At 41.5% G+C, this 22,581-nt stretch overlaps 1 protein-coding gene across 6 annotated transcripts in view; it reads right to left on the bottom strand.

Moving 5' to 3' along the window:
• The window catches only part of STXBP6 (syntaxin binding protein 6), a 273,957-nt gene that overhangs the window by 227,073 nt on the left and 24,303 nt on the right, over window positions 1-22,581 (bottom strand). For 2 of the 6 annotated variants that reach the window (XM_060004740.1, XM_060004742.1), the window contains exon 1: window positions 154-1,202. The exons of 2 other annotated variants lie outside the window; for them this stretch is intronic. Coding sequence is in view for 1 of the 4 variants with exons in the window: in XM_060004741.1 (XP_059860724.1) it covers window positions 1,219-1,264 (46 nt within the window). In the remaining 3 variants the exon portion in view is untranslated. 2 more of the 6 variants (XM_060004743.1, XM_060004741.1) reach the window with 2 other exon arrangements.

The raw sequence follows: 22,581 nt of genomic DNA, 5'->3' as shown, positions 1-22,581 counted from the left end.
GTATATCGGAAATGTGTTTCCATATTTGGAACTCAGTCTTACCCCCACCCCAAACAGTTTAAATAATAAGAGAAATGGCTAACTTTTCCTAAAGTTTTGTAACTTTATAGTAAAAGTAACAGATCTACATGAATTTTACTTCTCAAAACTTACCTTTCACACTTTAAATTTATTTATGATGAAATAGGTCGAACATTGGCCAAAAGCTTCTAGGTTAATTTCTTGTAATGCTTCTTGGCCATTTAGTAGACTTGTTTCTGCTAAGTAAACATCATAACATTTTGCAGTTCAAAGGTTTTTGTCCTCAGGAATTTGGTTAACCATTTACTTTTTCCCTTGATCTCTTCTTGGTAGCAACAATATACTTTAGCACAGATCAAAGATGGCACACATTTCTTATTATGTTCAGCTAATTATATTAAGACTATTCTTTTTTTTTTTTTTTATTTTTTGCGGTACGCGGGCCTCTCACTGCCGTGGCCTCTCCCGTTGCGGAGCACAGGCTCCGGATGCGCAGGCTCAGCGGCCATGGCTCACGGGCCCAGCCGCTCCGCGGCATGTGGGATCTTCCCGGACAGGAGCACGAACCCGTGTCCCCTGCATCGGCAGGCAGACTCTCAACCACTGTGCCACCAGGGAAGCCCAAGACTATTCTTAATATAATTAATAGCATAGTCTTCGTACCACACTTAATAATGTTAAAATTGCACAGCAGCACAAAAGGAGAAATCATTACCTAAAAGCTGTTTAGCTTTTCAAAATAGGAAGCTGTCTCTACTTTCCATCATTACTCTACTCTCTCTTGACTTTGACAATGGGCTAGTGCTGGCCCTGCCCCCTTTCCCCTTGCCTTCCTTCCTCACAGCCAACTCCTTGGTCAACTTACAACTGTCAGCCTAAATGGTCTTGCTACACCTGAAACTCTCAGCTTCATTTCCCTCTGTCCTATCCTGAGAAAGCCAGCCACTCAGAACAACAATCCCCAAACCACTTCTCTCGTGAGTTTCAGTTAAACCTTAATTATCTCGTTCTTGGCATCACATAGGGTTTCTTTGCTTCTCTCTTTTCAAAAAAAGGGAAGGGGGAAGGAAAGGAAGTAAAGACATAGCTCTAGAGCTACCAAGACATGAATGAGTGTGAGCACACCCTTCCTGAGAATTAACAACTAAAAAAGTGAAAGTAAAAAAGTTGAGGCCCCAGTTAGGTGGAAGGGCTCACCTGCACGCCAGCTGCAGTTCTGACAACTCTTACTCTTTGACCTCATCGCATTATTTGCCTCTTTGTGCCTGCTTTGGTCTCCTCAACTGTAAAATAATCATGACATTAATACCTGCCTCATGAAGTATCATGAGGATGAAATGAGATCATTTACACAAGCTGTTTAGAACAGCACCCACCATGGCCACTCAATAAGTGTTACCTCTCATAACTTTCTTTGTATCCTAAAAAGGCCAGTCTACTCACACAAATTACAGTGGAAAAAAATCGATAAGAAACAAGAGATATGAGAGAAGAAAAATGGCAAGAAGATAGGCCTAAAGTAGAGAAGCTCTTTAGGTATGATGAGAAAAGACACTGAACGTGGATGTACACAGAACATTAGGTAGGGAAGAAATTAGGCCAAAAGAGAGACACATCTAAAGGTGAAGGAAGCACTGTCATCCAACTAGCTTAGTGGCTTGGCTATAGAGTCTTCAGACCTGAAAGGGCTCCCCTGTCCTGCTAGGCTAGAGTTTTCCAGCAGTGCTCCCCCAGTGCCCTGGGGGTCCCACAGAGTCCCCCCAGGAGCCTCCTTGAGGATGGGGAGGGGGAAGCCTCAGCATCACTTCCCACCCATCAACTATTCTAGCTCAAATAGAACAGTTCCACTGTTACCTGTTTTATTTGCTCCCAACTTAAAGACGAGATCCTTTGAATAAAAGTTCTATTTCTAAAGAAAAAAAGGGAAAAATAAAAGCATAAAAGGCCACTAATCTAGTCCAACACTCTCATTTACTGCTTGAGGGCAGCATTCACGGTTTACTCTTTCCTGGTTATATCCCAGATGGGAGCACAGAAACTCAATTAGGGTTGTTGGTCTCAATGAAAACGTTCTTTTCTTTCAACATTCTGAAGATATCACTCTTCTTGCTTGCATGGTTTCTGATGAGCAAGAAGCCACTGTAATTCCTATCCTTGTTCCTCCACAGGCAAGGTGTTCTTTTTCCCCTCTGGCTTCCTTCAGGATTTTCTCTGTCTTTTGTTTTCTGCAGTTTATATAAGACATGCCTTACTGTGTGTGTGTGTGTGTGTGTGTGTGTGTGTGTGTGTGTGTGTGTGTGTGTGTGTGTGTGTGTGTGTTGTTGCTGTTGTTGTTGTTTTGGAGGGGTACTGTGATGTAATGGGAAGTATATATTTGGTCTTTGTCCCTGGTTCCTGGCACAGAACTCCTAAAACTCTTGAAATTGCCAGAGTGATAGGAGTAACAGGAGTGTCTTGTTATTCACAAAAAGCCCTTTCCAGCCATACCTGAGTTTATGCTAATAAGGTGACTCCTGTGGACCCTTAGAAGAGAGCTTTAGGATGGCGGCTCTTGCTACAAAGACCAAGCCACGATTAGAGGGTTGGAATTTTCAGCAGCCCTCCTTTCCTGACCTCCAGGGAGGGGAGAGGGGTTAGAGATTGAATCACCAATCACCAGTGATTTAGTCCATCAGGCCTACATAATGAAACCTCCATAAAAAACCTCTAAAAATGAAGTTTTAGAAAACTTCCAGGTTGGTGAACATACAAAGGTGCTAGGAGGGTAGCACACCCGGAGAAGGCATGGAAGCTCTGTGCCCCCACCTCCCCACATACAGCTTGCTCTGTGCATCTCTTCCACCTGAGTTGTATCCTTTATAATAAACTGGTAATAGTAAGCATAGCACTTTTCCTGAGTTCTGTGAGTTGTTTTAGCGAATGATCCAACCTCAGGGGGTTAGGGTCATGGGACCCCAGAATTTGTCGTTGGCTGCGCAGAAATGTGGGTAGCCTTGAGCACCCCATTTGTGGCTGGCATCTGAAGTGGGGACAGACTTGTGGGACTGAGCCCTTAACCAGTAGGGTCTGCACTAACTCCAAGAACTAGTGTCAGAATTGAACTGAATTGCTGGAGACCCAAGTTGGTGTCAGAGAACTGGAGAATTGGTGTGGGAAAAAAACAACAACACATATTTGGTGTGGGGTGTGGGGAGAACCCGCAGGTATTGGGTTGGCCAAAAAGTTCATTCAGATTTTTCTGTAACATCTTATGGAAAAACCCGAACGAACTTTTTGGCCAACCCAATATTTAGCTCAATCTTCCTGGACATGTGGTTTGGTGTCTGTCATTAGTTTTCAGATATTTCTTCTGCTCCTTTCTTTTCTCCTTCTGGCATGGCACATATGCTATGCCTTTTTATATTGTTCCACAGACTTTGTATGTTCTATTCTTTTTTTAAATTATTTTTTCTCTTTGCATTTAAGTTTGGAAAGTTTCCATCGATCTATCTTCAAGTTCACTGATTCTTTCTTTGTCAGTGTCAAGCTTACTTACAAGTCCGTCAAAGTTACTTTCCATTTTTGTTACTGTGTTTTTGATTTCTAGCATTTTCTTGTAATTATTTCTCTGAGTTTCAATCTCTCTGCTTACATTACCCATCTGTTCTTGCATGTTGTCTTTTTCCATTAGAGCCCTTGACATATCCTAATTCATTTAATTTCCTTGTCTGATAGTTCTAACACCTGTGTCATAAGAGAGTCTGTTTTTTGCTTATTATGTTGTCTCTCTAGACTGTGCTCTTTCTTACCTGTTGGCATGCCTTGTAATTTTTTGTTGAATGTGGGGCAGGTTGTGTCAGTCGATAGGAAGTGAGGTAAGTAGGCCTTTAGGGTGATGATTTTTTATTTTTCCATCACAGTGACTATAATGAAAGCAGAGGGTAGCATTATCTTCCACAATAAAGCAATAAATATTCTTGAACTTATTAATCATTATTCCCTGTTCAAACATGTACCTTCTGTTAGGTCTCTGGACTGAGCTAGTTTCTCAGGCTACCACTTGAAGCAACACCATTTAAACCACTGTGAAAGGTGGGATCACAATACCAGTCAAGGTTAGAGACAGCACTGATTTATCCACATTACAAACTAGTTGCTTTTCTTATAACCCAACATACAGTTGTGGTAAAAACATTCTCCACAACTAATTCCTTTAAGTAGATGAGACTGGACCAGTATTTTCAGGCCTCTCTAATGTCATTTAGGCCAGTGAATTGAGATGCAGAAAAAATTTAACTTCTTTGCTATTAATCATCACAGACTACCTTGAGAGAAGATAATCGGCTGCATATTTCCAACATAAATGCTTACAATTTAAGTAACTATGACAGTGAAGCCTAAACAATTGAGTTCTTGTGACTTCCTAAGTCCTGTTAAAGAAACAATGGTTTCCCCATCTTCACCAAGCCAGCTGAAGTTTAGCAACAAGTAAGTCCGCACTGAAATGTTCACATCGCAGATTCTTGAATGTTAAGGGTCAAACAATCAAAGATGTGAAGATGATCTTTTGCTTCACTGACTTTTGGCAAAAGGATCATAAACTGACAAAAGAAGTGAGAAGAGCAAGATCAGAGAAAAGCTCTGGCCAGCTTCTTTCAAAGTCACCTCTCAGCTGGAGAGGAAGGCAGGACCAGTGAAGAAAGACATGGAAGGTAACCCCACTGCTGCTCAAAGGAAGATATGCTGATGAAACGCCCAATTTCTTTCCTAGCCATTAGTGTCCTCAATCCTGTTAAGTCATCCTTCCGTTGTGTTACCGATATTAAAACGTGCTCTTAAGAAGGAGCATAAATCCCTGAGGGAAAGATTTCAGCTGTAATTGTATTAGGGGACACAAGCCTAATTATGAATGTGCATGTATCTCTTTACAGAGAATTCTCCAGAACCTTTGCTGAGTCAAGCAAGACCTAAGATACAAACCTAGTTACCAGGCAGATAAAAACTAATCTGTTGTTCTTCTATTAAATCAAGCGGCATAGTACATATAATAACATGAGAGGACTCTCTTGCCAAGAAAAGCATAGGAATGTGCCTCAGTATCATCTACCAGACGTGAGCCCTACAAGTACCTTTGGAACCAGGTCAAGACACACGCTACTACACTCATATAGCAACCATTTAGCCCATCACCTCTCTCCCTTCTCAAACCTCATGCTGGGTGACTCCTGTTATTGGCTAAGGCCAGCATCACAAACTTAAACAAGATGAAACATCACGTGAATTGACAGCAACACATCCGTAGCAGGAGTGATGTTCACCATGGAAAGAACTATTCACCGAGCATGAAACTAGCTCAAGAAGCTCTTCCAGCATAAGAGATTTAAGTAATTAATTAATTCATCAAACATTTATTTAGCCACACATAATATATAAAGCACGGTGCTATGCTCTGGGGTAAAGGACTAGGGAAAGAATACAAAGATAGCTGAGGTGTGGCAATCTGTGGATGAAGGTCTGACTGGATTAAGAGTCACAGACAAACAGCACCTGAAGTCAAATGTACCACTCAGCTCTTAATAAAATCACTAACTGGTGAAAAACAGTTTATTCCTATAGGAAATCCACTCGATTTTTTTCTTCCAGTTTTGTTGAGATAGAATTGACATATAGCACTGTGTAAGTTTAAGGTGTACAGCATAACGATTTGACTTACCACAATAAGTTTGGTGAACATCCATCATCTCATATAGATACAAAATTATGCAATGAGAACTTTTAGGTTTTACTCTCAACTTTCATACATAACATACAGAAGCGTTAATTACATTTATCCTGTTGTACATTACATCCCTAGTATTTATTTATCCTATAACTGGAAGCTTGTACCTTTTGACAATTCCACCTCCCCACTCCCCACCTCTGATAACCACAAATCTGATCTCTTTTTCTCTGAGTTTGTTTGTTTTTGAAGTCTAATTGGCCTACAGCACCATGTTAGTTCTTGTTACACAACATAGTGATTCAATAGTTCTGCACATTTCAAAATGATTACCGCAATATCTAGTTACCTTACAAATACATCACATAGTTACTGACTATATTCTCCACACTGTACATTTCATGCCTGTGACTCATTTATTTTGCAACTGGAAATTTGCACCTCAGTCTCCCTCACCCATTTCTTTCCTCTTCCCACCCCCTCCCTCTGGCAACCACCTGTTTTTTCTCTTTGACTTGAGTTTTTTGTTACCTCCAGCTGAGAGTACCATTTGAGGTGGTCTGGTCAACTAAAATATTTGTGGACAAGAGGAAAAAAGAAGAAAATCAGGGTTAGCTAGCACTCTACCCTCAGACACTGGGGCTACAAGAAGAAGCGTAGCTCTCTGTAAGCACTGAACGGTGAGTGCAGTAATAAGCACACAGCCTGAACCTATCAGCACAATAACCACCCCCTTCCAAGAGCACTGATTCTGACATTCAGGTAGAAACAACTGGGTCCAGGGTCCCAATGAAGTAAGAGTAAAGCCCTGAAACTGTGGTTTTTGCCTCTCTCATTTACCACACAGAGAATCAGTATTAGTAAGGGAAGGCTAGTCACTGCTGAAACAGACCTCAAAATATATTATGGCTCAAACACCTCAGAACTTTGTGCCTGGGAAAGGGGTGAATGAGGTCTTCCTCTTATTCACACTGAAATAGGGATTCAGGCTGCAAGGCTCTGCCATCTTTATCAGGGTCACTCTATTGGCTAGAACTCAGTTACCTGTCGCACGTAAGTGCAAGGGAGCTTGGAAAATGCATTCTTGCTGTGGGCTCAGGAAGAGGGAAATGTGGGTTTTGGTGACTAACCCACAGCCTCGGCCACTGTATTTTATGACTTTTCCCTCCCCTTCCAAGCTTTCCCTTGCTCTCTGTGGGTATGCATGGATGCATGTCTGTACATATGTGTGTGTGTGTGTGTGTGTGTGTGTGTGTATATCACACACACATACATATATAAAACTATGTTTTATACAGTAAACTTTTGATCCCATCTGTATAATAAATGCCAGGGAGCCTCACACAAAGATGGGTGACCCTTTATTTGGAAGGAATGGGAATAACTGGATATTACGACACAGGTGAAGCAGCTCATGAAGAAGCTTTGCTTAGCTTCCTCTGAGAGGCACCTTCAGACAAGGGGGATAAACCCTCCCACGTCCACACTTCCCTTAGGGACCTTATCAAGATCCACGCAAATAATACACTCATGAGGGGCTCATCTCCAAGCCGGCAAAATACTAGTGCAGTACATGATTTCCCCTTACAAAGGGAGCAAAATGCTTGGTATTTCCTTGAGACCCTCAATGATTCCATTTTCTGGCTAAGAATCATCACGCCTTAGGATCAGCACTTTCGTCACCAGCACTGCAAGTTGGCTTTTTTTCTCAGCGCAATCTTTCACAAAGAAAGCATATTTCACTTCAAGTGTGCATTTTACACATGAAACGAGGGGTAGAAACAGTGCTGCCCTGGAATTTGGACACCGGGCAACTGCTGATCCACCACTCCTAGGTTAGTTACCCCATACCCACCTCCCAAAGCAGTTGACTGAAACACCACGCCTCAGCAAAAGACCAAATCAGCATACGCTATGGACTTCTTGTGATATGGAATCACTGGCTTGCAAATGATCTACTATATACAAATCTACTAGACCATACATTCTGTTGGCAAGGTATATACATGATTCATCTTGTTATTCCCCACAATGCCTTGTCTATATACCATCACTCGGTAAACATTTGCTGAATGAATACCGTCATTTGAAAAATTTGTCATCTGTAAGTCCTCTGCATGTGTCCACACAAGGGCTGCCAGTCTTGGGGACTCATCCATGACTCATTCTGTGCACAGTCTTGCTAATAGGTGTGAGATAAACGCCTTCCGACTGTGACAGTGACAATGCTGGCAATAAGGTGACAGCACGATCAGCCACAAAACAGAAAGGACTGGGCTGTTTCATGCGGGTGGGTCTACTCAGTCCCCGGAAGTAAGACCCCAGGTCCTAATACGGTTCCCTCAGCCCTATTCCTATCTCCCATCCCTGTTTTAATTTTCTCCAGAGCTCATATCGCCATCTGACATATTTAACTTATTTCTCCCAACGAGAAGCTCTATAAGGACAAGGAATTATGCCCATGTTGTCTAGCACCTAGAAGAGTGCCTGGCACACCAGACATATTCAATAAACATTTGTGGAAGGAATGGATGAAATACAGAAGATATTTGGATTCTTTTCTCCAAATCTGAAGATTTTAGCCACAAAAGAAATGATCCCTGCAATACTCCAGCATGGTTAGATTCTTCTGACCTAGTGAGAACATCTCAAAAAGAGATCTCACAGACAACACATTTGTTAGGTCATAAAGCAGGGTTTCTAGAAACCCAAGTTATTATCATGCCATCTTAAAGTCCCCAAATAAACTGAGAATGGACAGAATCTCCCGGAGTGGACACACGTTGGGCAGCCTTTCACCAAACAAGGACCACGTGTGCAGGCCTTGCTCCCTCTCCATTCTAGACACTTGCCCATGGAGCCGGCACCAGCACCTGAAGCATGAAACCAAATAGGAGGATGGGAAATTCCTTCAAATAGCTTCAGAAACCAATTTTCCTGAGTCTCACATGAGCAAAATGATCAGATCCTAGACCCAGCTCTACCCATGGGAAGCAGCCACGATTCACTTAAAGGAAGAAAAAATATGGTTCAAGTTCAAATTCTCAGCTTTCCAAACATGGCCATGACCTGATAAAATAAACTCCTTTAGGTTAAGAAATCACTGAATGTTAATATTAATTTACCAAACTCTTGTTTGAACTTTAAAATCCGCATTATATTTAATTTTTGGTATATGGGAGAACAGTGTCTATCGGGAACGATGATCCTTATTCATTCATTCTTCTGTTGACTCTCAAATAGTAATTAAATAATACTCACAAAGTAATGGTAAAAAGACTACCAGCTTGAAAATGTGTAACACAAATGATATTTTACACACCAAAATGTTTTTATACATTTTACACATCAGAAGTTTTTAGAATTTACATTCTAAAGACATTAGGATCTAACAATTCATAGAAGAAGGGCAAAGTTTCTAAATCCCAAAACTCTCACTGTTGTGGCCTCTCCCATTGCGGAGCACAGGCTCCGGACGCACAGGCTCAACGGCCATGGCTCACGGGCCTAGCCGCTCCGCGGCATGTGAGATCTTCCCAGACGGGGCCCTGCATCGGCAGGCGGACTCTCAACCACTGCGCCACCAGGGAAGCCCAGAAGAGTTGTTCTTATACCCTTAACCATACTTTTCAAATTTTCCACTAAGACCCTATTCAAGTACATTCTGGCCAAAAGGTTTGTGTCAAGTTTTGTTTTTGTTTTGTTTTTTTCTTTTTAAAGTAAGTACTACCCTAGTCAGCCCACCAGCCAGCCAATATGTATTATGTGTTAAATCTAGTGCTAGGCATGGGGAATATGAGACTCAGATATAACTTTCACCGTGAGCTACTGGATAGATTCATCAGCAAGTACAAAGGACACACTAGATGACAGCCAAGACTCTTTCTAGCAAATTTGTTTTGTTTTGACTTCAGAACAACTTTAAACAACTATAAGACTTTTCAAGACATCGAGTTAAGTCAGGCAACAATGAAAAAGTGAAATTTCTAACTTAGGGGTTTGGGATTAGCAGATACAAACTGTTATATATAAAATAGATAAACAACAAGGCCCTACTGTATAGCACAGGGAACTATATTCAATAGCCTGTAATAAATCATAATGGAAAAGAATATGAAAAAGAATCTATATATGTATAACTGAATCACTTTGCTGTACAGCAGAAAATCAACTACACTTCAATAAAAAATTTTTTTTAGAAAATGAAATTTCAAAATACTTTGGTAAGTAGAGAAATCTGTTTTTTTTTTTTTGGCCCACCACGTGCTTGCAGGATCTCAGTTCCCCGACCAGGGACTGAACCCAGGCCGTGACAGTGAAACCCTGGAATCCTAACCACTAAGCTACTAGGGAACTCCCAGTAGAGAATTCTCCATCACTGGGTTTAATACCTGATGTTCTAAAACTTAAACATACACGTATCTTATTTCCTGGAGACTTTTTTCCTCTTAATCTCATGTGCAGATCACTTGAGTTCTTTGCTTTTCCATTTTTCTACTTGCTTCTCAAAGCAACAGAGAGAAAAATTACACAAATTATACAAAACTATGCAATAAAAAATTAAACCACATTTTCCCCCAGACCTAAGTCCACAAATGTCATGTTCCACATATCATGGAGCAGAGTCAAACGCACACAAAAGCTCTCCCCCCTCAGTGAAACAGAAACCCAACAAGCCCAATCTCACTCACTAAGGAACATGGCATGGCCACAGTGTCACATACTCTCTGAGAACTCACTCCAACTTGGTGTTGACCCTCAACTAAACAGAGCAGCTTTTCCAGTCCCACTGGTTTCTGGGCTCCAAAGCACCTACATATAGACTCTTCATGCAAAAATGACATCACACACAAAAAACCTGCATTTAATACCAAATCAAAATACCACACATTTGAACATCACATGATCCTAAATTTAAGCAACAGTGACTGCCACTGTATGTTACAAATCACTCAATGCCACTACGTATCTTTTCTTGAAAGAGTTAAAGCACCCCCCAGAGAGAAATGCTGTTCTAATAGGCTATCCCCACTTTTCACACCAGTCCAGCTTCACCTCAAGAGTACAGAACACAACTGCTCCCAACAGTGGCTCACTGAGCTCTGGGGGAACAGGCAAGAGGTCTTCAGAGCTGCAAAAGCACACTGGGAGAGCCTAAAAGAGTTTCCTGTTCCTCGTGGGAATCATCGGTATAATCGATCCCACATCCAAGTGCACTCGTGTAATTCTGAGTTCTCACCAGTAGAGATGTTTAGCCAAGGCAGTCGTCACAGAGTTGTTCCATTCTGGCTCACTTTATGATGGAGATTCTCCCTGAGACTTGGAGTGAGATTTATGGACTCCTCCAAAGTTGCCTGGAATTAGACACACAGCAAGAACAAAAATAATCTGGCCCTCATTTTCACCTCGATAAAATGATTCTCCAGTAAACCTGTTCAGGCCATTAACATCAATTTCCACTTCCTAAGCTTTTCTATTCCTCCTTAAGAGAAAGAAGGGCATTAAGTAAACAAAACCTGAATTTTAAATCTGACTTCAAATTGCCTGGGGCTAATTCATACTTAAGTAAATAAATAAGTGTGGCATAAACTAATAAATATCTCATATATATGTAAAACATGTTTTTATAAAGCATTCACCTACCTTTAACTCAGCCTTTCCGTTAGGACTGCACTTCATGGAAAACTCCACACACACAGCACCTTCCCTCCTAGAACTTCAAGGTCCTTATGAAGGAACAGAACTTTCTAAACAGGAAACCAAAGTGTAGAAAGGCGGGGCCATTTTCCTCAATGACACCAGAACCCCAAATTCCTGACATTCCCCAGCCATACGTTCAAGGCTTGCTACATCATAAACCACATGCTGTGGTTCAGTGAGCATATGGAGACAGGACGGTTCAGTGAACTGAACATGAAATTTAAAAAAAAAATTTGTTTTTGCAATTTGGTCAAAGTGGCAAATAAAGAAAATAAAATTTTGACATGACCCATGGTAGTGCCCATCCCTATGAAACACTACCTTTACTCTAACTTGCACGTATTCTAAAACTATCTTCACAACATCAATGAATGACTTGCTAGAAAAGCCCAGGCACCTGACTTTACAAATCCATAAATCTAAATGCAACTAGTCACCTAGAGCAGATATTTACATCATTTTGCTCTGACATTTAATGTCGAGAAAAATCACAAGCAAGGCTCCAGTGGAAAATGAGTTTGCTCATAAAGAAAAAAACGTATCAGTATTCAAAATCTACTTTCCAACAAAGACATCTGCATTTTACTGAGAGTCCTGAAACTCTGGACAAGTTCTTTGCCTCACTCCCCCCCGAACCACAAAGTAATGATGAAGCACCTGAACAGTGATGTGAGCTCTGAGCCAAGCTTCCTCTATGAGGACACTTTTCCAGATGGCGCCTGAGGCTGTCGGGTGTTTCTTACTTTGGCAAATACTCAAGGACCTTACGTAAGGCTGATCGCCTCTGGTACATACACTAGCTTCAGAAAGCCGTTTTGAAGGCTTACTTCCTTTTCTTATGATGGAAGCTCTCCTGCGTGGCTGGGAAGTAAGAGTCAATGTTGTTCAGTATCCAAAAGAAGACGCAGTTACTGGGAACAGTAAACAAAGGACAAGTTACTGAGTTCAGCTCAACACAGTGAGGCAAAATAAAGATTCCCCCAAGGAGCTGGAACTGCAAAATCCAGTGGTTTTAAGTAGCCATCTTTTAGAGGTTTGTATACTATTCAGTGATGGAAAAATTATTTTATTTATTTATAATTTGATTGAAGTATAGTTGATTTACAATGTTGTTAATTTCTTCTGTACAGAAAAGTGATTCATTTAAACAAATATATATTCTTTTTCATATTCTTTTCCATTATGGTTTATCACAGGATATTGAATATAGTTCTCTGTGCTATGCAGTAGGACCTTGTTGTTTACCCATTTTATATATAATAGTTTGCATCTGCTAATCCCAAACTAGTGATGGAAAAATTACTGTCCCAGGCTTAAGGCACCATTATCTGAACACTGCAGGATGTTTTCTTGCAGGATTTGATTCAACGAACTACAAGATGAAAAAAAGGTATTTCTAAGCTACATGTTCAAGCAATCAATCGGTACCTGGGTTCAGAAATTAGTGGGAAACGCATGAGCCATTATTTTTAATTAATTAATTAATTAATATTTTTGGCTGTGTTGGGTCTTCGTTGCTGTGCACGGGCTTTCTCTAGTTGCCGTGGGCAGGGGTACTCTTCGTTGCGGTGCGCGGGCTTCTCATTGTCATGGCTTCTCTTACTGCGGAGCACAGGCCCCAGGCGCGCAGGCTTCAGTAGTTGTGGCACGTGGGCTCAGTAGTTGTGGTGCGCGGGCTCTAGAGCTCAGGATCAGTAGTTGTGGCGCACGGGCTTAGTTGCTCCGCGGCTTGTGGGATCTTCCCGGGCCAGGGCTCGAACCCGTGTCCCTTGCATTGGCAGGCGGATTCTTAACCACTGTGCCACCAGGGAAGCCCGCATGAGCCATTATTGAATTCCACGGGCCAAGCAGGCTTTTCGCCAGATGACTGAAATCTTTAAAAGCTGCCACGCTAATGAGTTACTACTGCATTCTGAATTTCCTTACTGTGACCAGAAAAACAACATATTCAGTGCATGGTTTTACATTATATCATGGAGCTATAGCAACCACTCATCCTGCCTCTACATCTGTTTTTCCCTTTTTGACAGCCATTCCGTTGGAGAAAAAGAACTGCTAATTTTGTTTGGTGGCCTCTAAAATGTACATGTCTGGCATTTCGGGCAGTGTTTACAATTTCTAAGCTTTAATTAATCATAAATTTTGGATATCAGTGATTGTTTTACAGGGAAAAAAACTACTGCATAAAAATCTACGTTCAAATTCTGGTTTTGCTATTTATTAGCTTTGAGATTTGGAGCAGATCACACCCACATAATAAAAGAGTTGACAAAAAAGGGAGCTGATTTACAAGGTCACCAGTGATTCCATGTACATGGCAAGAAATGTTAAAAAATGAGCCTAGAGCAGCAGTTTTTTGGTCTTAGGACCCCTTTACATTCTTAGAGATTACTGAAGACTCCAAATTCTAGAAAACAAGAATATACACACATTCCAAGAGCCAACATGTAGCCTCTAGAAAACTCCACTAAACACATAAGAAAATAAAAGAGGTAAACAATGTCTTAGTACCACAATGAAAACTGTTTTGACTTCACAGACCCCTTCAAAGGGTCTTGGGAACCCTCAGGCACCTTCAGATTATACTTTGAGAACCACTGGCCTCGAATATCTTAACATACAGAAAGCAGAGAAGCTGTCAAAGACCACTAGAATCATATCAAGAGGATCCAGGAGTCAGCACCAAGGGACTCCCACTGGCCAAAGACGGGACAATTTTAGTGTCAAGAATAAATGCAATGGATTAAAACACCAATATTTTTTCATTCATGAATTCTTCATGAATCACATACCTCTCTCACTCTCTCTCAATGGCTACCTTTTGAGGACATTACTAATTAGCTGGCTAATGGAGCCAACAACAGTTGACCCTTGAACAACATGGGTTTGAACTGAACCCACTTATATGTGGGTTTCTTTCAGTAGTAAATACTACAGTGCAACACTATCTGCTGTTGGTTGAACCCACCAATGGGGAGGGTCGGACTATAAGTTATATGTAAATTTTCAACTTCATAAAGGATCAGCACCCCTAACCCCCATGTTGTTCAAGGGTCAACCGTAACTACTTTAAAAACTGGTAAATAAAGAAAAAGAATCAGACATATTTCCTGCCTTTCCTATATAAATTTTACCCAGGAGAACCAAGTAGCTGATTAGAAGAAGTTTCTCTTTATTCAAGTATTCCAGTTAATAAATGAAGAAATGATGGAAATGAAGGTTTTGAAACCCCTAATCACCATTAACTGTTCACATCTCTCTCTTTTTCTCTCCTTCTCTGTCTCTCTGTCTCTCTCTCACACACACACTCGCACTCTCACACACACACACACACAGAGAGGGAACTGGTGTTAAATGCCTCCTGATGAGAGTACACACATACTTAGAGTATTCTTGACAAAAACTGGAAATAGAATTTGACCCAGCCTCTAGATGTGACTACCAATTCCCAAGAAATGTGGTGGCTAAAGGAATATGTTAAACACAGGAACACTTGACATTTAACTCTGTGGGATGTTATTGGCAAAATCCAGCCAATAGACCAGAAGAAATGGTCTGGTTTGGCAAAAAATAAATTGCAAGGAAAAGATAGTGAAGGGTGAACCTACAGACTAAAAGGTACTGAAGAGGCATGTCAATCAATTGCAATGTCCGGGCCTTATTTGGATCCTGATACAAACAAACAAACAAAAAAAAAAAAGAAAGAAAACAGATAAATCTCAGTCCTGACTAGATATTTCATATTTGATTATATTACAGAAGTTCTTAAAGTATGGTAATATTACAGTATTAAAAGAAAAGCAAGAGTCCTTTTCTTTCAGAGATGTGTATAGAAATACTTACTAGTGAAATAATAGGATGTTAGGGATTTGCTTCAAAATAGTCCAGGGTGTGGGAAAAGAGGTTGGGATCTAAATGAAGAAAGATGGCTATAAATTGACCATTGTTGAAGCTGAGAGAAAGGCACACAGGGTCCATTGTAATGTTCTATTTCTGTATGTTTGAAATTTTCCACTCCAAAAAAACAGAAGTGGCCATGAAAACATCTGCTTGTCTTCTCCAGCGATTCTGTGAGCTGGGAAGGCAGGTCCTCTCTGCCGCCCAGCACTCAGCAGCATGGACCACACAGCAAGTTTTTGAGGCACTCCATGACCCAGGCTGCCAGCTGACCTGTGACGGGGTAGGTTCAGCAAAGAAGCCCTGAATCCGCTGTCTCTGAACCTGAGACATCTTTCCAACAGAGCAGGAAACAACACTGCATTTAGAGTATGATCCTAACCGAGAAACAAAAACTCAACACAGAGAAAGGTGTAAAAACTCTTCACAGATAAAGAACACACATGAAAACAGTAAGTTTAAGGTTTTTGTTGTTGTTGTTTATTCTCCCGGGTATAGGGACTACGAGAATTTGCTTTTCTTTGCATCTATTTCTCTGAATTTCCCCAATTTTCTGCAATTACTGTATTAAATGTGGGAAGACACCTAATAAACTATTTTTAAATCATCTATAATACCAAAACTCTATAGACAGTCCTTTATAAATAGTAAGAATATTTTCTTTGTTATATTTCTGTGAACCTTTCCATGCTTCAGATAAAGGAAGAACATTATAATCATGAAGAAAATATTAAAAACTATCATTGAGGGATTTTTAATTCAATTATGAAAGCAACAGAAAAACATCCTTTTTATATTTGGAAAAGGGGAGATACTCTTCATTATCTTTTCCTCTATAAAATAAAGGAAAGATGCTATTTTTAAAAAACCCCGTCTGGACAACCTAGCCCAAGAAAATCTCTTGAGATTCTTCTAAAACCTCAGTTTCAGCACTGGAAGCTGGGGACAAACAGGGGTGTCTGGGACCTAATGAAAGACCTTCTTTCCAGATACTGGACAGGTCTGGAGATGTGCATCTATATACATCTATGTATGTGTATATCCCACCACCACCCCTCCCCTCCCCCAACCCACCCCACTCCTTTCCATCAGTTCAGGAAAGAGAAAGGGAAATTTAGTTTAATGCCAAGATTCCACACCTGGTAACACCATATTCTCCAAGGGAAGATGCGTCCCACAAACAAAAACAGATGTTTTTTCTTTTTTAGAGAAAATGTTCCTTTCAGATGAAGATTCTCAAAAAAAAAAAACTAAGCAACGGCTTAGAATCCTATGCCTGCTTCAATCATTTCACTTAGAAAATGAAAGAATATGTGTGCCGTATCTATTAATAATTGAACATGAAAAAAGAAAAACATTGGAAATTGGCATCGATAATTGCTATGTTTTCCACACGGGTCTAATTAAACTTGACTTAGACTGCACACTGCCTTTTTTTTTTAACCCTGCCATTAAATAAACAAACAACAACAAGAAAAAGAAGCTGAAACTGGTACTTCTCCTGTGCTTTATATATACTGTGGGAGGCTGTACTCAAATCAAGGGAAAAAGTTAAGATGACTCAACATATCGCATTGTAACCTTGAAGTTAAAGAGTGTGAGACTTCGACTGCATTTCCAACGTGAAAATCACCAACCTGACATTTATGAGACTTTGAGTAAGCTGTTTAACCTCTCTGTGCAGCATGGGTTCCTCTTGTACAAAATAAAGAGTGGGAGTGTCATAGGGCTACACTAACTGAGATGAGAAATGGAAAAATTCCTAGGACAGCACCTAACACATACATGCTCTATAAATGCTACCTATTACTGCTATTATAACTTAATACATCTTTTTTCTACTCTATCCTCTCCCTTTTTTCCTTTTTTCATCCAAGAAACAAAAGATTTTACAAACTTCTAATTCTTTAGCCTCATCAGTGAATACTGTAATCTATTTTAAACCTGGACTCTTCTACTTTCCCCAGAGCAGAAACTTTTCGTCTAGGAAAAAAAAAAAAGCAAAAACAAGGATGCAGTTCGATTTCCCTTTACTTTATGAATGGTAGCAGATTCCCAACTCCCTGAACCTAGAAAAAATCTCTCACAGTTTCTGAGATCCTAGGCAATCCTCAGAATTAGAGAGAGTCACTCCCCAATCCCCACCAGATGCCTTTGAACTGGGGATCTAGTTTCCAATTCCACTAAGTCACTCATGGCTCTTTTGAGAAAATAAGTCATTCAGACAATCTATGCCAATAAGAATGATGGGGAGAAATTCACATGATTCTAGAGAAAGGAACACAAGTCTTCAGAATATTCACATGTCATACACAGCTTTTACTCAAAAGAAAATTCTAGGTGCGTTGTACTATCAGGGAGACTCCTGGATATGAAATAGGACATGAAAAAACAAAAACAACCCAAGATCATTATATTCTAGGCTACAAGGAGTCAGAAAGGGGAAATGGAATGAGATTCACACATGCTTTAGGTTCTAAAAACATGGGAACTGGTATGAGAACTGAACGCAAAGTTAATGTCTTGCATTTAAGAGAAGTTGGCAGATAAAGGAGATAAAGAAATCTGAGGTGAGTGCTGTCCAGCGGTACAGTGTACAGTGCTGAGTAAGCGGTAAAAGATTTAGTAGCAATTAATATGAAATAGTCCAGTAATGGCATAGTCAAAGGCCTAGGTATCTCTGTATATATTTGCACCCAAGCTGAAGTGAATGTAATGGGACAAATCTTTTATTCACCAGAATTCTCAGAAAATAGGCAGTATTTATTTGTGCTAGCTGTTAAGGTATAAAGTGAGGACTTGTCCCACAGCTGCCCCTACGTGGATAGAACTTTGATACTCGAGTGAGAAAGAATATGAAGGAGGGGTGGAATCAGTAAAGCTGGGGAAAGATCACATATGTCAAACTGTGACTCTTCGAGTCTTCACAAAAGCCCATCTGATGGGACTCGGTTTCCCAGGGAAACTGCGTGGGAAAAAGTGTTGCACTCAGAACGCACGTGAGTGACACGAGAGCACTTTAGGACACAGACGCTCAGAGGCAGAGGGAGGCGTGAGCAAGGAAGACACAGGAATGTGTGGAATCACGAGAAGGCTCTGGGTTGAGCCAAGTTTGACTAAAGACCTCCAAAGGGCAGAGGAAACCAGTTGGTACTCAGTTACCAAGATATAAGATTGATGGTCTAAGGAAAGGATGCAAGTGCATTAAAAGATCAAGACTCCATGGGGACCTAAAAATCATGGCCGTTTGACTAAGGGTGGCCCTGGGCCATCATATGTCTCAACGGCTTACTAGGCTCTAAGGAATCCCTGGGGGACACCAGGAAGCAGGAGCACTTAAACTGGACCTGGCTGCTTCTCCCAGGGCTTGGATCACAGCAAGCAGCTGAGCAGGGGCAGACAGACAGCACAGCAGTTGAGATTTCCAACTGTGAAACCAAACCGCGTGGGTCTGAACCTCAGTTTGTCATCCACTAGCTCAAACTCAGTGCTTGTTCTGCCTGCTCAGACATCCACCCCTGAACTCTCCCTCTTTCCAAATTCTCCTGGTTGTGGGTCACTAGTAGGTCTTCTCCCCAAGTAAAGAAACACAGGATTTCTCGACAACATACAACCCCATTATCCTCTGCTCCCATGTCAGTAATTCCAGAAAACACATTCTTCCCCTAATCTTTGGATGGATTCCTTTCAAAATGTTTTGTCACCATGGTGCTGCATTACTTTTTTTTTCTTTTTTTGGTATTACTTTTTTATTCTCGCATCCTTCCCGCAGTGTACACAAGCAGGTCTCCCAGAAATTCTCCATATATCCCAGACCTCAGCCACTGCCAGGGGCTTCGTGCTCACCTGCAACTCGGTCCTTACATAGCTAAATGCTGAGCGCCCACCCCAGGCCTCGGCAGCAATGCACTAGAACCCGAGTTTCCCACAAAGCCTGAAGGCTTCTCTGAGACCAGGCTCTTCTCTGTCTTTTCCAAATGCATTGTCAAAGCTGTGACCTTTAATATTACGGGAGGCTCTCATTATTCCTAGAACCCCACACCCTCCTGGTTTTCCAAAGTACTGACCCAGAATTTACCTAAAAAGGAGCAGACGTAGAGGACAACCATCTGAGAGGAGTAATGTGCTGAAATATCCGGGGCTAAACCTCTAAATTTATGCTATTATTTGACATCGCCACCCAGGGTTAGGGTACCCTCCGGACACTATCCCTTTCCTCCTGTCTTTCCACATTCCTCCCTCAAGAGTGAATTTTCAGAGTCATACACCTTGGTCCGCTAGGGAAATCCTGGTTCCAGAGCCCAGAGAGCTGCATCCAGGTCCCAGTGTACCCATATAAACTATATGGCCTGTGGACGGTTATCAATCTTCTCCAGACCTCAGTTTCCTTCTATATAATATTTTAGATGCTGACATCTATTTCCTGCCAGCTGTAACACTCTGTGATTCTAAAGTCCCCATTTACACTTTGGCCTCAGTACAGAGAACTACCACGACATGAAAATGCTGAGGTTCACTTCATGTAGGAGATTAGTTCTTAGGTGATAAACTTCTTTAATGTGGGATCTTTCTGACCAGCCACCTAGGCCCAATAAGAATAGCTACCATTAATGGCCTACCCCGTCCCAGGCAATGCTCTTGGCAGTTTACAAAGTCAACTGAGACTTTAAAGGACCTTAAGGAGGAAAGGGCTCCTTGGCTACAATTTAACTCAGCCCCCTCTGCTCTGTTGAGCCCAAGAAGCAATGCTTGGTAGACTTACACCCCACCTCCCACTTTATAAGCTTTACAACAGCAAGTAAAGATGTACACAAAAGTACAGAAGGAATTAATAAGCCACAAGAAGACTTATGTCGAGAATGAACTCAGCCTTTCAAAAAAAATTCTAAGGACAAAGCAGGTGGTTTAGTTATTTAGAGAGCAAGGAAAAATGATCAAGGCAGGGTCTGAACTATTGCTTTTGGGTCAAACAGTATAAAACAGCAGAGGTCAAGGACATGCCATGCTCATCAGCAACGTTCTCTTTATTGGAGAAAAATGAAGCAATCCTTAAAGGCCTGAAGTCCCAGACAGGAGGACCCAAGTCTCCAGACTCTTGAATACACCAGATCTAAAGGAACTTGCAGACTGTTAAGCCTTGAGTCCGGTAAAGTGATTCTTGTTTTGCGAATAGTTTGAGAACAAAAAATATCCAAGGTTTCTCACAAACTTAACAATCTAGAAGTCTATGAAAGAGCTAACTTACTAAGATACACAAACAATATACACAAAGGAGTCAGAAAAAGGAAAGATCTAGTATCATTTTGGACTTGGCTTTGGCCTCACTGGGCAGGGTAAAATGGATGTGAGATGGAGAAAGGGGAGGGCAGGCCTTGGGATGGGGCAAAGTACAGGTAAGAGTGGGGATAAATAAACAGGTTCCTTGGGGAAGAATAAGGAAACAGCCCTACAGAGAGCAGAGTGGTGGCTGGCTGGCAGCAGAGCTGCTCTGGGCTGTAAGACACTTCATTCTGTGGCAGATCTCTGAGTCGTCTTTCCCTGTGCTCCGTCGCTTATCTAATCTGTTCAGAATCAGTAACAAATAGATGCTGTATCTGAAAGCCTACACGCTTGAATTTTTTTTTTTAAGACTCTAGACTGCTGCATCCTGATTACTTGGTGAGGATTTTTATCACAACCTTCAGATGTTTTGAGATTATCAGATTTAGCATCTTATTAAACGCAAATCCCAAGGTTTTTTTTTCCCCCCCCTTGGCGAGACTTCCAAACCTTTTTCCCCTCTCACATATAAGCAATGCTGGCTCCAATGCCTTACCATTCAGAGAAGAACTTTTTGAGCTCTCGGATTACTGCTTATAAACTACCGACTGATGGGCCTGCTCGGGTTCTGTTACTGACAAAGCACGACACACGTTACAAATAACAACAGATGTCTCTGATATAGCTTCCTACTTACCCTGCCTTCAAAGCTCATCATAGTGAGAGCCACAAGGGATCCAGTTAAACGTGGGCTCCTCTTAAAGGTTTTGATTACACCATCAGTCACCTTCAGAAGTAACATGACTATGGAAGGCAAAAGAGCACCAAATCATTCCAGCAACTGAAAAGTCTATGAACTCAAGAGGTTTAAATGATTTACATTTTCTGTACCAAAAGTGATTAAAGACACAGTTTTCCTAATATCACTCTCTGGACATATTGCAAAAACAGAGGTAGGCCCCAAACCACTTCAATATACTCTTCCATTGAAATCAAAGGGAAGGAGGTTAAGAGGAAATGGATAACCTATTCTTATTAAAACAGCCAACCCAGATACAAATGACGTTGAACCCTGACCAAAATTCTCCTTTCCGGTCTTAGTCCTGCAATGAGCAAGGGAGACCTGAATATCCAAAATCCATCACCACTCTGGTCTCTGTTCCCTGGCCTGCCTCACCTCCAACAAAACCTCTCCAGCACTCCACCCAAGACTCACCACCCAGCATCCCTCCTCTGACTACAATACCCTCAGCTTCGGCTGCCTCATTAAAATCCCCTTCATTGTGATCAACCATTTGGGCCTCATCTGAAGTTTCATTTCATGTCCCTTCTTACTCAGCTTCCTTTCTAAAGGCCAACATCTCCATAGAGCGCATCCCATAACACCCTTGACAAATGCCCTCAAGTTACCTTGCTCACCCTTTTGTCCTTCCTCTTCTGCCAAACCCCATAGCTGATACCTATGGTAGCTCTGTCTGTGCCCACAAATGAGTACCCAGGCACTGCCGAGAGTCATTCAGTATTCGTGAGCACCAACCACTCACGAGTCAGTCCTCCACAACGCTGGGTGATCCCACCCACTCATTCTCCCACTCTCCTCAACTCTTATTTCACCTTCAAAGGGCCACCCCTTCTGACATCCACACCACCATCACCCCCATTCCCAGATGACCTTGCCTCCTAACAGAGAAATGGAACCTATGACACAGCAACTTCTCATTATCAGACTAACTTACTACTGAACTTCAGCTTCTGCCCTCCCGTTGCATCCTGTTCCCTCCTCTCCCCCAAGGTCAATCTCTCCACTGGGCTTTAGATCCCACTTCATCCCACCTTCTCAGACTCATATAATCAATTACCCCTTGTCTCTTCTCTCCTGTCTATTCAACCAGCTTCTCCCTTTCAACCAGATCTTTCCCATCAACAATTCAACACACTCGAATCCTTTTTTGCGGTACGCGGGCCTCTCACTGTTGCGGCCTCTTCCGTTGCGGAGCACAGGCTCC

Source organism: Delphinus delphis, chromosome 2 (genome assembly GCF_949987515.2).
Source record: "Delphinus delphis chromosome 2, mDelDel1.2, whole genome shotgun sequence".
Taxonomy (NCBI): Eukaryota; Metazoa; Chordata; class Mammalia; order Artiodactyla; family Delphinidae; genus Delphinus; species Delphinus delphis.
The sequence above is the reverse complement of the archived record's forward strand: the minus strand, read 5'-3'. Positions and strand labels throughout refer to the sequence as shown.